Genomic DNA, 17,240 nt, shown 5'->3' on the forward strand with positions numbered 1-17,240 from the left:
TTACAACTTCTATTTAATAATTATACATGTATTATTATTTAAGTAAATATGTAACACTGCACCAACACACAAATTTTCCAAAAGAACATTATTTTGTTTTTTATTTTAAATTCCCACAATTTGGGTGGTGGAGGGATGGGATGCAACTTGCAAGTCCTTATCAAAACTACCGAATTAGTTAAAGAAAAGAATCCACTTGAGAAAGTTCAAAACTTTGTTCTTACTTCAAACTTATACAGTTATACCCACATTTCCTAATCCATTTAGAGATGATTTCGGTCAAATAAGCTTTAATTAGTTCGATAATTATGGTTGACCAATAAGTTCAATAACCTCTCTGATCCATTTCATTTTGATTTGTAGGCAAACGAAAATCCACCGGAATTTTAAAAACGTCAAAACGCTAAGCGACAAAAGCACGCACTTAAATCACATCGTAAAGCGTTATTAGTAACCCCAAAACGACAATTAGAGCGACGACGAAACATGCACTACGCGCGATAAAGCACGTGACCGTCAAGTCCCTCCCAATATTCTCGCTGTGATGAAAAGGCCGGCTTTCGCTGACTCATCAGTTGAGAGACGCGCTCTGGTTAGGCTTGGAGTCGCCATTTGTCGTTGGACAAAAATAAAATAAAAAGAGAGGGAAGGTCACTGGGCACGTGACGTACACGTGATTAGGGGTGGAGAAACAAAGATCTTGCCAGAAATAAACAAAGATTTTGGAAAGTTTTGTGTGTGAGTGCTCATACCAAGCTTTACGAATCAGTGAAAAATAAACTCATCTTTTTAATCTAACAAAGCATCAGCCATTTTTAACTTTAATGACATGTCTCTTGTACTTCTCATCAATCTTCCTTTTCCCTTCTATCCATCTTTTCTCTCAAATTTCAAGTCTTAGAAAAAAAAAAAAATTTCAAATTCAAATTCAAATTCCGAACTTGTAATGTTTATTAAAAAAAGGTCAATGATTTTCTCATCTTTTAAATTACTCCCTCTTATAATCTCTTTAACCATTTTTATGGGCTGATTGTACATGTTTAAAAAGATATCATTAATGTCTTTATAGTTGTCAAGGTTAAATATCTAATATTAGTTATCTGTACCCTTAAAATTTTATCCCAATAACTAATTCTAATTCAACTAAATATAGTTAGATAATCATTTTAACTTAACCACATTTTTTGTTATATTAGAGGAAATCAAATCATAAACTCCTAATTCTAACTTATTATCTCATCCACCTTAATTACTTGAACTAAGTTAACTAACCCAAAGTATTTTAGCTAAAATAGCCAACAAATCATTTAACTAACCATTTGAAGTGGCTGTGCCTAATATAATCCATATTTTAATTATTAATTTAATTCAAAATATAATAATTTATATTTGGTTTAAGGACTATTTTCTTAATAATCGTAACTCAACAACTTATTTAGTATTTTCAAAGTGTTATTAGAAGAAAAAATAGTATCAGTCCAAAAAAAAATGCTTAATGTGTATGCAAAAAAAAAAAAAAAGAATAAATAGGCTTACGAAAAAAATTTTAAATGTACTTTTACTTAAATACTAAAGAATTTATTATTTTTACGGTATTTCAAATGTATCCAAATTATAATGCAACGCTGAATTTAAAAAGTTTATCCATTCCTTAATCCTTACTATTTATGCTTACATATAGGGAACCGAAAATTCCGTTTTCTAAAAATAGGAATTGGAGCTAATCTTTCTCCCACTCACCCTAATTTAGTTAAAAATTCCCAAAGAGAATCACTTAGAGAATCTCTAATATCTTTAATTTGTCAATTAGAGCTTTAAAGTGATTGACTAGTTATACTTTTCCACTATTACTGATGGAGAGTTGATTGAAAACTATGCCACAACATTCAATATTATTTTAGTGACAGTTTCACCACCAAGCCCTACATCAGATTGTAGATTTTTTTCTTCAACTCATGGGTCCCAAAGAACGAGTCCCAGTAAAAAGAAAGGAATAAATAAATAATCATAGACTGCAATCGGATGCTCACGAACACATCATCATCCACTTCCGCACCGATCGCACTCTAACGCCGCACACACCGAATCAAAACCCATTAAGAATTGCGCGCGACGATGGGTTTTACGGGAGGCCCTTTTGGGTGAAGAAAGATTTGTTTGTCATGAGGAAACGCTGTCATCGAACTCGTCGCCGCAGCGAGACCTCTTCATCTTCGTCTTCCTGAACCAACCAATCAGCGTTCGCCACATGTTCGTCTCCGACTTCGAATACTGACTACTACTAATGCATTACGCAGCAGCGATGATGAAGAAGAAGAGGCGAGACGGCAGCGGCAACAACCTCAACGTAAACGCAGTCGTTTTCAGAACCGCCCTCCTCCGGCGCCACATCCGTCGCCTCCGCCACCACGTGTTCCCGCTCGTCTCCGCCGTCTCCGGCTTCCTGCTCCTCCTCCTCGCCGCCTTCTCTCTCCTCGCTCCCTCTCCCGCACTCCACCACCACGATCACCTCTCGGTCCTCTCCCTCTTACGTCACCACCACTCCTCGGTACGAACACACACACACTCGATCGTTCATTCTCTCTTCTCCGCATTTCTCGCTCCTATCTCTGATTTCCGTGGTTTGTTGAGATTTTGAAATTTTGAAATTTTTGCTCTCAGTCTGACAACGGCGTCGTCGCGGTCCGATCGGATTCTGATGCAACGGCAGCGTTTCGTGTTCCGGTATGGACTATGGACTCTTGTCTCCGATACAATATGTCTGATTTTGTAGAATTTAAGTTAATTTTCTCTGTTCGGATTTTGTTTGTGTTTTTAGGAGAGTGGAGGGAGTTCAGGTCGAGATTTATGGAGCACGAGGAAATCGGGTTCGTACCATGCTTGCAGCAATGCCAGCTATAACTTTTCAAGTAAGTTTATTAGATATTACTAATCTCATTTCTAATGAATAATTTTCTTGTTTCTTATCATAATCAGATTGAGATTAACTTAAAACTCAATCATATTTTCTTAATCTGGAATATGCGTTGTATTGAATTCTAATTTTTTTATTCTCATCCCGTTGAAATTGAATAAATTCTATGTCCGATTATGATTTTCTAGGTGAGTTTTATTGTTTGATTAGTATAAGCTCCCGGTTAATTTATCCGAGGCCGTTGATTTAACAAAATCAATGCCCTATATGTTGCAGCGGCTGATGTGAAAACGCGTCCCAATCGGTACTTGTTGATTGCTACTAGTGGAGGCTTAAACCAACAAAGAACAGGGGTGAGTTTCATTTCAATTTTCATCGAGCTGAACAGTTCTCCAATCAACTCTCGTCCTAGTTTTTGATCCATTTAAGACTTATTATGAATTTCGTGTGTTCATTTAAGGCTTAATATCAATTTAGTTGAAGGAAGTTATGGTTATGCATTCATAGTTTCTGATCTTTCTGTCCTGATTATGGTTGCAGATAACAGATGCTGTTGTTGCAGCTTATATTTTGAATGCTACTCTTGTTGTTCCAAAGCTGGATCAGAAATCTTTTTGGAAGGATTCCAGGTCAGTTTTAGCATCTCACATTTAAAAAAGTACTATCACGGTCAGTTGCTAGGATGTAAGGAAAATAGTTATAATTATATCTGATGGGGGATTTGGTGCAGCAACTTTGCTGAAATCTTCGATGAAGAGTGGTTTATATCTTCTCTCTCGAAAGACGTTGAAATTATTAAACAGCTTCCCAAGAAAGGAGGTAAACCAATGAGTCCGTATACCATGCGTGTTCCGAGGAAGTGTAATGAAAAATGCTACGCAAATCGTGTTGTACCTGTTCTTAATAAAAAACATGTAAGTATCTTTCACATAGAATTGAATTGACAGAAAAGGTATATGATTGAATGAGTTCTTACGGAATGTAAGTACCTGTTCTTACAGAATGTGTAAAGTATATGATTGTAACAGAAAAAAAAAAAATTAAAATTGCTGGAGCTTGAATGAGTTCCTTTTCAGGTTTTGTGAAAGCATATGAGCATATTCTTTTTATAGAATTGACAGTTGTTATCCTTTCTAATGTGCAGGCTGTTCAGCTCATAAAGTTTGATTACAGGCTTTCAAATAAGTTGGATTTAGATCTACAAAAGCTGAGATGTAGAGTTAATTATCATGCTTTGAAATTTACTGACACAATTAATGAAATGGGGAAAAAGTTGGTTGAGAGAATGAAGATGAAAAGCAAGCATTTCATTTCCTTGCATTTGAGGTAAATTGCAATTTTCATTTGACTGTTTGAGTATATTCCCCTGTATTATACATACTATTATACTATGAGTAAGCTGTGCGTTCGACAGAATATTTTCTCTATTTCCCAGCCAATGGATACGGAGCATTAATGTGAGTTTTGTCATGAAAAGGATCAAACTTTCTGCTTTCTCTTACGCAGTCTTTAGTTGGGTTATACTGTACAAAATCCTTAATTTATGTTATTGCAATCGCATGGAATAGGTTTTGTGCTAGAGTTTTCCAAGATTTTTTGGAGTCCATTGGAAAAAGCTTGTTGATATTGGTAGGCCATGTTATAGGTTTGAGCCTGATATGCTGGCGTTTTCTGGATGCGATTTTGGTGGGGGAGAAAAAGAAAGGAAAGAACTTGGTGCAATTCGGAAAAGGTGGAAAAATTTACATGTAAGGCTTAACTAATGTCTTGAATTATGTCATTCAATAATGACCTTGTTCTATATAATTTTATCTCTGCATTATAATGAGATTATTTTTTGGGGGTATCACATGCAGGCAAGCAACCCTGACAAGGTACGAAGGCATGGCAGATGCCCTCTAACTCCTGAGGAAGTTGGTCTTATGCTTAGAGCATTGGGTTTCGGAAGTGATATTCACTTGTATGTGGCGTCAGGTGAAGTATATGGAGGGGAAGAGACATTGGCACCATTGAAAGCACTTTTTCCGAACATCCACTCAAAAGAGACTATAGCAAGTAAGGAGGAGTTGGCACCATTTTCATCCTTCTCCTCTCGCATGGCTGCACTAGACTTTATTGTTTGCGATGAAAGTGATGTTTTCATCACCAACAACAATGGAAATATGGCTAGAATGTTAGCTGGTCGAAGGTATCAATACTTGATTTCAAGGATACATTTTTCTGGTGAAAGGTTTTTTATTTGTGTTTTAGTTCTTACAGTTTGCCTGTGGCAGGAGATACTTTGGGCATAAACCAACAATCCGTCCAAACTCTAAGAAACTATGGCGGTTGTTCATGAACCGGAACAACATGACATGGGAAGAATTTGCCTCCAGGGTTCGAACTAATCAAATTGGGTTCATGGGAGAGCCAAATGAGGTAAGGCCAGGCAGGGGTGAGTTCCATGAAAACCCATCAGCCTGCATATGTGGCGCATCTAACACAAAGGCCAAGGAAGTTCCAATTTCTCAAACTGAAATTCATTTTAGCCAGAAAACAGGCAAGGAGGATGATACAAACAAGGATAGTGGCTATGTGTCAGATGAACACATAACTGAGGATGAGCTAGATTGGTCCGAGATGGATTATGTGGAAATTGGAAATAGGTCTCTGGGGAAAGGGCTGCCTAGCATAAGAGATTCGGATCCAGGCCTTCTACTTAAACCTGACCAACCACAACTGGAAGTGTTCTTTTCAGACTGAATGGTGGTGACTGGATTTTCCCATTTTGGCGAGTTAGCTGATTCATGTAGACGAATTCTTACATATTCTTTGGGTCTCTTCACTGAAGTGGCAGTAACAACAAGAAAGCACTTTGTACATAAAGGCCTCAGCAGTTGAGCAGCTTCAGCTTTTGGATTTAACAGTAAACGGAGGCACGCAATACAGGCCAGTTCAGATTTTGAACCTTGTACATTAAACCACCGGAAAGCGTGCTAGGGACAACATCTTCTACTTTATTTTCATTTTCTTCGATGATTCTTGCCGTAAGGCAGGAATGTTTATATGATAGCAGAGATAAGGAAAAGAGGTTTAGGATGTTTTAGAACTTTAGGCTTTATTGATCTTTAATTTTCTTCAATTTTTCCTCACTTTTTCTTTTCTGTTCCGTACATGTTCTTTAATAGACCCATCGAATAGGTCATATTGTTTACAAGTTTCAGAATATTTGAAAGTGATGCAATAAAAGCATGCATATTTTATTGAGGGTGGAATTGATCCAAAATGTGTACATGATTTATATCTACTCTTTTTTGGATTTTATGAACTTCAATTTCTCTTACTCTTTGCATGCTTCAATTGGTGCATATGGTTCATTGGTTTCTCTTAATCTTGCTTGCCGTGCATGGTTGGTGTCATTGTTTTATATGCCATATGCCCATAACCTTCTTTTTGTTAAATCATCATAACATATGTTACTGGACTTTCCATTTCAATAATTGATCATGTGATTGACAACTAAGCACCTTAAAAGAGAACTCTGGTACCATCCCATAAGTATATAGGCCCCCATTTGTTAAAGGCCTACAATGCCCAAACTGAGCAATCAAGAGGGGATTGTTTGTTACTCCTCGGCGATGTGGGATTGCAAAACTACTATTGTGATATTCACAGAAGCTGTCCTTCTGCCTCATATTACCTCACAGGTTGGAATGCTTCTCAAGGCATATATATAAGATTGATGATGACTCATCAACTCACAAAGCTCCTAACAAATTATGCTCATGTATGAACCAGACGTGAGTTTTGGCCATTATAAAAATACTTCCATAAGGTACATATTTGTTTGCATGTGCTTGTTACTTGTTAGTATATATTTTGCATGTTTATATGAATTTATGGAAAGCCAAGTCTTTGAATGTTTTAATTAGGGCTCACCAAATAGCCCAAGGCCCGAAGCCCGCCCAGCCCATTGGGCCCGAAGCCCGATGTGGCCCGACATTTGGGCCGGGCCGGGCCGGCCCGAAAATTTTTTGGGTTGGGCTTGGGCCATCCCCTTGAAGCCCACGGCCCGCCCAAAGCCCGGCCCGCTCAAAGCCCGCCCAAAGCCCGGTCCAAAGCCCGTCCCGAAGCAGCCCAAAGCCCAAAGCCCGAAGCCCAAAGCCCAAAGCCCGTTTAATATCTTCAATAAAAAAAAATATATATGATTTTGGCTATGTTCTAAATCGAACTTGAGTTTTTCGTTTGTTTATTCTAATAAATTATTAATATGTTTATTAAGTTATTATATAATTCTATAATGTTAGTAAATACTAAATAGTAATAGTGTAAACTATACTATGTAATACCATAAATAATAAACTTTTAAAATTATATACAACATTACAAATTTACAACTATAATAAAACATAAATGTATATGTGCATATACAATTTTTATAATACAACTATAATTGAAGTTATTAAACCATGATTGTTCATTAATTTAACAATTTGAACCGTTCATTTTATATGTTGATAGTCAAATATCATCCTTACAAAAAATCGGTCGAATCGGAATTCATTTACTCGTTCGATTATCATTAAAAAAACCATGATCGTTAATTAATTCGACCATCATTACGTCATTTTTACATCTCTGATTGAGCTAATTTTTTGCAAGGATTCTCTTTGAGTGGGGAACTAAAACTTGAACGGTTCGGATCGTTGAAAACACGATCGATATATGAGCTTTTACATATAAATATACTTGAAGAGTTGAAGAGTATAATTCTAATAACTTTCTCGTTGAAACCTTATTGTTTTCATAATTGTGAAGACCACAACGTGATTTCAACAATCTGAACCGTTCATTTTCTATATTCATAGTCAAAGATCATCCTTACAAAAAATCAGCAAAATCGGAATTCATCTACCCATTCGATTATCATTAGAAAAACAACGATCGTTAATTAATTCGACCATCATTACGTCATTTTTACATCTCTGATTGAGCTAATTTTTTGCAAGGATTCTCTTTGAGTGGGGAACTAAAACTTGAACGGTTCGGATCGTTGAAAACACGATCGATATATGAGCTTCTACATATAAATACACTTGAAGAGTTGAAGAGTATAATTCTAATAACTTTCTCGTTGAAACCTTATTGTTTTCATAATTGTGAAGACCACAACGTGATTTCAACAATCTGAACCGTTCATTTTCTATATTCATAGTCAAAGATCATCCTTACAAAAAATCAGCAAAATCGGAATTCATCTACCCATTCGATTATCATTAGAAAAACAACGATCGTTCATTAATTCGACCACCGTTACGTCATTTTTACATCTCCGATCGAACTAATTTTTTGCATGAATTATTTTTGAGTGAGAAATTAAAATTTGAACGGTTCAGATCGTTAAAAACACAATTGCATCATTTGTTTATAAAACATATGTAATAAAATATATAATAAAGCATATATTACACATGTAATAAAATTAAAAAATCCAAACCCCATCCAAACCCCATCCAAACGGACCAAACCCCATCCAAACCCCTAAGCCCAAACCCCAAAATACCCTAAACTAATAAAATATTAAACTCTAAAGATAAGTCATAAGTATATAAAGCTAAGGGTCCGTTTGGGAACCTGTATTTCAAGAGGTGGATTTGAATTTGGGCTTTCCAAATCTAAATTCACCTGTTTGGGCTTATTTTTAGGTAAGGATTTGGATTTGGTCTAAATTCAGGATAGATTTGAAAGGCCAAAAACCTTGTATTTGAAATCACTTCTCAATGTAGGTATTTGAAATCCTCAGTCCAATAGAAAATCTAACCCGTTCTCGCCTCCACACAAACCCAACTTCGCCACCACCTCCAGGCTTCGATCTGCTCACGCCGGCGTCGACGAGCTCCTTCTGGCGTCGGCCACCTCTGTCGGGTTCGACTTCTCCGGCCAACTAGTTGTCTCACCACAACCTCAAACTCCGACCTCGCCTCCACACAATCACCATCTCCCAGAATCGATCTGCAAAAGGTACTATTCTCATTTCTTCTTAAGTTTTCTGATTCAATGTTGGTTGTGCTTCAAATTTAGGGCTAGTTTTCTCTTTTTGTTTATGGTTCTACATGTTTTTTTCTTATGAGGTTTCGTTTTTTTGTGTTCTGGTGCTTTGTATTTCATTTTTGGGTCACTTTTGGCAAAGCTTTGTGTTTGGGCTCCTCTAATTTTCTTTTGCACATTGTATTGTTTTTGGGTCATTTGCTGAAGAAGTATTTCCTCAGACATAATTTGAATTTGATGAAACCTGCTTCTATTATGACTAGAGACTAATGCCACAAGCTATATGGTCATCGTCGGTTAATAGACAAATTTAATTTAATAAAATGAAATTTCTTCTTGGAGTTAAGTGATATATTTGCTTGATCTATGCCACTATTTCTGGTAGCCTTTCTATTATATTCTGTCACCTACTTAATATATGCAATTTTATATAATATATATCACTATATCGTCAATAACAATATAAGATGGATGAAGCAATGTAAAGATATATGCATTAATAAATCAAGTGGGTAATTCTGTTAAGCTTGTTGGTTGTTGTCTATGTCATCTGCTTGACCTTAATTGTGAGGGGTTGGATATGTATGTCAAATCAACTAGCTAGCTTCTATGGCCCTGCTGCTGTTAATTTTTTTATATATGTATACGTAGAGCTTCAGTCCCAAGTATTGTTTGATATCTATCTACACCTACCAAACTAAGCAAGAACGACTTGGCAGCAGAGTTCATTTCTCTCTTTATATAAGTTTGCTTATTAGCTTGGTCAATATAGCATCTAGTAGTGCACAGAGAATTATTAATTAAAATAGTACTCTAGTAGCTGCAGAGCCAAGCCAGAGAAGCTTAATTAAGAGACAACTAGACAAGAGATCAGAAAAATGGAGATATTTTAGTAGTGCAATGAATATACTTAATCAAGGGATCCTTGGTTTTATTTCAGGCTGGGCAAGAATCTTTAGATACATCACTAGATCTTACTACAGAGGAGCAGCTGGAGCACTTCTGGTTATGACATAACCAGGTTGGTGGGTGAGAATTGTATCTCTCTCTCACATTATGTTGTACTATGTAGGGAATTTTTTAAAAATAACCCTCTCTCTCTCTCTCTCTCTCTCTCTCTCTCTCAAGTATGTATATGTTATGTATCTAGTTTCTTTTCTTAGTAGATGCAATTGTAGTCTAGGTATAAAGAAAATAAGAAGATAATGGTGCAAAGTGTTCATAGTGAGGTGTTGGTGAGTGCCATGTCTGTTTAAGCTTAGAATTCAAGGGATTTGAATCTTCTAATCGGGATCTCAGTCATTACTTTCTGTAATTATAACTCTAGAGCGTACATTCTGCATAAGAAATCCCCCCACATCAAATGTACCTTTGCCTCTTAAATTTGTTAAATTTAGATAGCAGTCAACTAAAGGGTCTGGTGAACCTGGCGATTGGCCAACACCCATTTCCTGGAGAGCCACTAGACAGTTAACAATGCTTTAAATCTTGCCTCTTGCTGTCCCTTTCCATAAATCTTGCCTCTTGCTGTCCCTTTCCATAAAACAATTGAGAGTAAGTTTACCTCTACTCCAAACCAATCTTAACCTTAGTTGAACCAACTGAACTTCAACTTTAACCCAATTTTGTGTTTGGATCATCTAAATTGATTAAGCTGCACTGCACTGCACTATATTTAATCAGTTTAACATTTTTCTTTATTTTGGAGAATGAGAATTCATTCGAGTTTCATATATATTTGTGTAAATTTGTCACGTTATTGCGCCTTCCTTTTAATCTTTTTTTATTGTTTGAAGCTGGAGACCTTCTCAAGAGGCAAAAATCTGGATCAAAAGCAAGGAAAAGGATAAAAAGAAAGATAATCTCAATTGTTTAAATATAAATTTATTTTTTAAAAAAGGAAATATAGTTTTATTATGATATTTGGTGGGTGCGGTGAGCGTGAGCAAAAAAAGGGTGTAGATAGAGTCTACATGGTCTCTCCTCTTTGAATCAAAATTTGTAAATACCAATAGTACCCTTATCCTCCTCTTAAAACGACATCCTCTCTTGTCGTTATCTAATAAGTTAATAACCCGCTCTTCCATAGTTCCATCTTCGCGACTTCGCTCACTCATCTCATTTTCTGTTCATTCTTCAAAAATTTCGCGAGGTTTCCCTCTATCACTCTGCAACCCTAACCCACATCGCAAACACTCGAAGTCTCGAAGGCTTCTCTTCTTGGGTTAACCCTGAAACTGCTCTCAATTCTTCATCACGGTACTTTATTTCTTTCATTATCTTTTTAATTTTTTTGTTGCGTTTTCTGTTTTGGCCTTGATCCGATTAGAATAGAGAGTTTCGATTGATGCTATATGATTTCATGTTAGGAAGACACTGTGTTTTCTTGCCAGGAAGCTACTATATTTTCTCATTTCGAAGCTTTTGGAGTAGTTCTTGTATTTGAGTTATAATTTCTTGTTGGGAAGGTTTTTTATATTGCCATCTGCGTTGTAGTTATAATCTAGAGTCCTTTTAATAATTGAATGTAGTGGGTGTAATCCAATTTTGCAATCAAGTACACTCATGTATATAAGTTTCATTTTGGGACATGTTGGATCTGAGAATGAATATGTGTGTGGGTTTTCCCTATGCATTCAAATTTTACACACTTCTTTGAGGAAATAATCAAATGTGCTTTGGTTTGCCCTGTAAATGGACATTTTGAATTGATATTAACTAGGCCTAACAATTTGTTGAACAATGGAAGACAGTAAAACAATGCTCGAACTGTGGTCACTCATTTTTTTTTAATTTTTATTTTACATTTGTGTGTGTATAATTTTCCATTGCACTTTATATGCTTCTTGTACTGCATGCAGTTCGTTTTCCCTCATCTATATTCACTTTGAGGTTAACATCTGTTGGGGTGTTTTTTGCGTGAATTATTTAGATGAGTTTGGTGACCGATTCTCCGGTACACTCATCTAGCAGCGATGACTTTACTGGGTTTCTTGAGAGAGCACTGGCGTCTGGTTCTTCGGATTCATCACCAGATGAAGAAGCTGATGATGACAGTGACGACAGTGACGTCGAAAGTGAGAGGTGTTGTTTAAATCTTCTTTATTTAATGTTTTAATGATGTAGAATGAGTTTTCTATTAGATACCACAGTTTAAGTTGAAGTTTTGTTTAATGCTGAAAGCTTTTTAGATACAGCTTATGAATTACCTTGCAGGACAAAAAGGCGCAAGGTCGAGAATCTGGAAAGCGTGGAGGAAACAAATGGGTCAACTTCAAAAGGAAACTCAGGTAACATTTCTGATTCAGTTTGGTAATCGTGTCCTCAGAGATTTTACTGTTTCCAATTTTTAAAAAAACTATTATGTTATTATGTGCTGAAGCTCCATAAAAAAGGATGCATATGCACACCCTGTTATTGCTTTTGAATGTAGAATATGATATTTATCATGTTTTATTTTCAGAAGTATCCACAAAGACTGATGTGTGTGCACATCCTGGTACATTTGGAAATATGTGTATGGTTTGTGGTCAGAAGTTGGATGAGGATTCTGGTGTTACATTTGGCTACATACACAAGGTACTCCTTTGGATGACTAGTTGGTGTTTAGTGGATTTTTCGGTGTCTTTTTGCTTAATTTTGGAAGCATATATGTATATGTTTTTCAATAATTTCTTTGTAGAGACATTATCACGCTCGGTCAGCTCTGGAATTACTTCTTTTTTTTTTTTTCTTTTCATAGGAGCAATTCTTGAATTACTGATCCCCTGATGTAAATGATAAATATACTGATAGCAAAGAAACTTGACCATTCTATGTTTCCATTTCCAGTTATACTGTACAATGAATTCCTAACCTTTTCCAAGCTTCTTTTGCATTGATATAAAATTATGATGTGGGAAACATTTGTTTCTGCAGGGATTAAGGCTAAATAATGATGAAATTGACCGTTTACGCAACCAAGACATTAAGAACTTGTTACGCCATAGAAAACTGTACTTGGTACTTGATCTAGATCACACGCTTCTAAATTCCACTCAACTGAATCATTTGACACAAGAGGAAGAATATTTAAAGAGCCAAACAGATTCTCTGCAAGGTATGTAATGTTTTCCCTTCACGTGGTACTGCTTTTGTAACATAATTAGTGTTTCAATGTCGATGCATACACCTTTCTTGCTGAGGTGTTGCTTCTTCTCTCTAGTTCTACAGGATTATGAGTAAGTAATTTAGAAGAATAATTCCTACCTTACAAAGATAGATGTTGTCTCTTGTCCCTGTTGGACTTATCAAACTAGATACAGGTTCTCATTGATATTGTGAGTTACTAAGTTTTTTATTTTTCTTAGTTTCATTTGTGTCGTAGTGTGCCTCTGACATAAACAAGGTTGACAAAGTTTTGGTTGTGCGCACATGCATGTGCACGCTCTTATATTTTTCACCAATTACTTGAATCTTTAATTTTGATTGCAATATGAAACTTGTAGATGTTCCGAAAGGCAGCCTCTTCATAGTGGACACTATGCGTATGATGACCAAGTTGAGGCCCTTTGTTAGAACATTTTTAAAGGAAGCCAGTGAAATGTTTGAGATGTACATATACACAATGGGTGACCGGTCCTATGCACATGAAATGGCTAAGCTCCTTGATCCTAGAAAAGAGTACTTCAATTCTAGAGTGATATCACGTGATGATGGTACCCAAAAACATCAAAAGGGTTTAGATGTTGTGCTTGGGCAAGATTCTGCTGTTTTGATCCTTGATGACACAGAAAATGTAAGTACTTGATCCTTGATGATACGGAAAGATTAGAAGTGCATTCAATATGTGTTTTCTAAAGAATTTTTATTTATTGAATCTTATGTTTGGATACACTGGCTATCAATTTAATGGTCTTTAAATCAGATTTTTATCTTTTGAATGGTTTTATCAATGTTGCTATCCATTATTGTAGGCATGGACAAAGCATAAGGACAATCTATTATTAATGGAAAGATATCATTTCTTTAGATCAAGTTGTCACCAATTTGGCTTCAATTGTAAGTCTCTTTCTGAGTTGAAGAGTGATGAAAGTGAGCCTGAAGGAGCTCTTGCAACTGTTCTTGAAGTTCTTAAGCGAATCCACAGTATGTTCTTTCATGTAAGTACCTCTTCCTGTCTCTATATTGATAAAAAGAAATCTTTCATGTTTTTGTGTGCTAATCTATTGTTGGTGAACCATCTGTTAGGAACTGGGGGACAATTTCATGGACAGAGATGTGAGGCAGGTGAATTTTTTTTGTTTTTTTCCAAGACTAGAACTTCACCCCTTTTTTTTGGTGTAATTTTCTTGTTATTTTAATATAAAATTTTGGAGAATTTTGTTTCTACTGCTTTCAACCCAATATAACTTGAATACAGGAGATGTGCAATGATATTAATATGGGTGTGAAATGGAATCTTCTGAATGTTATTCTTGTAGGTGTTGAAAACTATTCGGAAGGAAGTGTTGAAGGGGTGTAAAATAGTTTTCAGCCGTGTTTTTCCTTCAAAATTCCAGGCCGATAATCATCATCTCTGGAAGATGGCAGAGATGTTGGGAGCCAATTGTTCAACAGAAGTGGATTCATCGGTGACACATGTGGTTGCAACAGATGCTGGAACTGAGAAATCTCGTTGGGCAGTGAAAGAAGAGAAGTTTTTGGTCCATCCTCAGTGGATTGAAGCTGCAAATTATATGTGGCAAAAGCAACCTGAGGAGAAGTTCCCTGTTATCCAAGTGAAAACCCAATGATCTATAGTTTCATTGCTAACCCTGCCCTTGTTGTGCATAGTTTGAGAGATTTGGCTCCTCTCGTTCAGTATAGATTTTAGACCTGATCTCACTTAATCAGCTCCCAAAAGTAAATGGAGCCACCATTTAATAGGCGGCACCATTGTCCCAAAAGCTATTTTAGATTGTTGAATTTCGTTTTTGAGCTGAACTAAATTTTTAACTTTTCATTATGCTAAATAGAAAAATATGACTGCTGACTAGTTGGGGAAAATTTGGTGGTGGATCTTTTCTCGCTATATATGACAAAAATTTTGTATGCGGAACACAGCTACAGTTTTCTTATTACAAGAATAGAATATATATTACGTTAGCATATGCATTTTGTTTTTTTCTTAGATTAAGTTACTTGGCTTCTCAGCTTATGGTGACAAGCTCTTAACTCTTATCATTATAACTTTTGTAATTTTCTTTTGGGAGTTATGTTTCTCAACAGATTTAACTTTAAATTTTTCCTTTTATTTACCCTCTTTTTTTTTGTTTTTTTGTTCTGCCGTTAGTATTTTCAGAACATTGATTTAAAATTGTTAACAGCCATGCACCATGCACATCGCTAGTGCTGGTTACAAAATAAAAGAAAGCAAAGGAGCAAGTATGGCGAGAAATATTTACATAGGGTCCAGTGGGCTATTGAATGGGCTGCACCAATTATAAAGCCTAGCCCTGTGTGTATCGAATTCGTGAAATATGCAAACCTCCACTATCACTAGCATGCTATTGCCTATTGGGACATGGGGCCAAACCTCCCATACACCTTTTGAGTCATTTGACTAACTAGCTTAAAGCCTTAAACTAGGATTATTAATACAATAATGATCATATGGGCAAGAAAACGACATACCAACCAAAATTAATAAATTATAAACTGGCAAAAAAGAAAAAACCAAGATGCATGATTATAATGAAAGAGGGGACTTATTAATTAGAGTGTTAATTAAGATGTGCTAGAGTTTGAGCTAGCTAGCCTGGCACATTGAAATATTCGTTACCTGTCTTTGTCTCATGTAGATGAGAGATCTAACATTCCACAAGGTGAAGGAGGAGAGTGATTAAAAGCAATTGCCAAGACTGGTGGGTTTAGGTTTTTGCCTTTTTGGACATAGTTATATATTTTGGGGTCGGCCACATGCATGTAGTCACAGGGCAAGAATGTCTTCGTTTGGACTTTGGAATACATATATATATATATATAATATAGTTTGTGAATAATTAGCGGTCAGTATAATTCAACACGAAAGGGACTGATCAAAATATATAAGGCATGCACTAAAGCGACGCGTGGAGGTGGAGGTGGAGGTGGAGGTGAAGGTGGAGGGGCTCAGGTCATGACTCATGACTCATGACTCATGAGACGCGTGAGAGCTAGATCGACTTGTTTTGAATTTCTTGATGATCATGATGATTGATGAACTAATGTGTATATATATAACGCAATTAATGTATTTTGGGAGTACACTAGAGTAGAGCACATGTATGATATTATATGGACAATGGAAATCCCTCCACAACAGGTACAAATGTACAATATATATTAGACAGACAACAGACTTATCACATATGTATGTATAATATTCATGTTTATGTTTGAACAGAAATTTGCTTGCTAGCTGCTTCCACAACCATGCTATATATAGAGTATCTCCATATTAAGAGGCTGGTGCTGATGTTGATTTCAATATCTGTATCTATATATTTATAGAATGTCTGAATGTGCATACCTATTATTCCCAATACCTGCAATACCTTTCGAGTTTCGATAATGCCAATGTAAGAATCCTTTTGGCAATGCCTGTTTTAATGAAGAACCTAACATCAGAGTCTCAGAGCTTCAGAATTCAGTGACAAACAACCCAGTTGCTAATTAATTATGCTAATTGGTAGCTAGCTAGCTAGCTAGGCATCCACCGAAATTAATTATCCTGATGACTATCATAAGTATAGTTAATATATTAGAAGAATGACCCCTTATCATTCAATTCATGAACCCATCAACTTGATACTGCCTAATAACCTTTTAACTTTTTCAACCAATAAAATCAAATATTAATGGATAAGAAAATTATCCTACAATTTTAATGTGGCTGCACGCTTAATTATGACCATATCAGTCTTTTAATTGTGCATTTTTCATATATACAATAAGGAGCAATTTGGACTTGGCATGATTGCTTTCCAATTTGTTCTGTTTTACCCTTCCGTTCTAGTAAGTCAATGACTCATTCTTCTAAGAGCATTTTTCACATTCTATGCATATTTTCAGTGATCTGTACTAAAGGAGCTGTAAGAAATCCAAATGTTCAAGAACTCGTTATATTCGAAACATCAATTGATCATAGACTACAGTAGTGCACCCATTAGCTTTATGCCATACTGCTATAAGCAATAAAATGTTGCTCTAAAGCTTCAAGTGTTCGAGTGAAGGAGGCTTCCTAATCTTAGTACTAAAAATGTTATGTTTCGCAGCTAATTATACTTCACAACAGCTT

The 17,240-nt window shown here is 36.0% G+C and overlaps 2 protein-coding genes across 12 annotated transcripts; both read left to right on the forward strand.

Moving 5' to 3' along the window:
- Positions 1 to 2,118: 2,118 nt before the first annotated feature.
- On the forward strand, positions 2,119 to 6,160 carry RHS17 (root hair specific 17). The gene is made up of 10 exons (XM_086253748.1): positions 2,119 to 2,548; positions 2,662 to 2,724; positions 2,819 to 2,909; positions 3,191 to 3,267; positions 3,455 to 3,543; positions 3,645 to 3,828; positions 4,059 to 4,240; positions 4,560 to 4,662; positions 4,771 to 5,102; positions 5,188 to 6,160. Exons 1-10 carry the CDS (start codon positions 2,285 to 2,287, stop codon positions 5,654 to 5,656), a joined length of 1,854 nt encoding a protein of 617 aa, XP_086109874.1. The 5' UTR covers positions 2,119 to 2,284; the 3' UTR covers positions 5,657 to 6,160.
- A 2,514-nt stretch (positions 6,161 to 8,674) lies between these two features.
- Positions 8,675 to 15,072, forward strand: LOC147276306 (RNA polymerase II C-terminal domain phosphatase-like 4). 11 transcript variants are annotated; one of them, XM_086254941.1, is made up of 10 exons: positions 8,675 to 8,914; positions 9,882 to 9,970; positions 11,874 to 12,025; positions 12,158 to 12,231; positions 12,405 to 12,520; positions 12,860 to 13,040; positions 13,429 to 13,718; positions 13,897 to 14,082; positions 14,171 to 14,209; positions 14,404 to 15,072. In XM_086254941.1, exons 3-10 carry the CDS (start codon positions 11,874 to 11,876, stop codon positions 14,713 to 14,715), a joined length of 1,350 nt encoding a protein of 449 aa, XP_086111067.1. In that variant the 5' UTR covers positions 8,675 to 8,914; positions 9,882 to 9,970; the 3' UTR covers positions 14,716 to 15,072. The 11 variants fall into 11 exon arrangements, with proteins under 11 accessions (XP_086111067.1, XP_086111068.1, XP_086111070.1 ...); XM_086254942.1 differs by having other exon boundaries at positions 9,882 to 9,962; XM_086254947.1 differs by having other exon boundaries at positions 8,677 to 8,914; positions 12,133 to 12,231.
- The last annotated feature ends 2,168 nt before the right edge of the window (positions 15,073 to 17,240 follow it).

The sequence above is a fragment of the Dryas octopetala genome, chromosome 8 (assembly GCF_963921425.1).
Source record: "Dryas octopetala chromosome 8, drDryOcto1.1, whole genome shotgun sequence".
Classification (NCBI taxonomy): Eukaryota; Viridiplantae; Streptophyta; class Magnoliopsida; order Rosales; family Rosaceae; genus Dryas; species Dryas octopetala.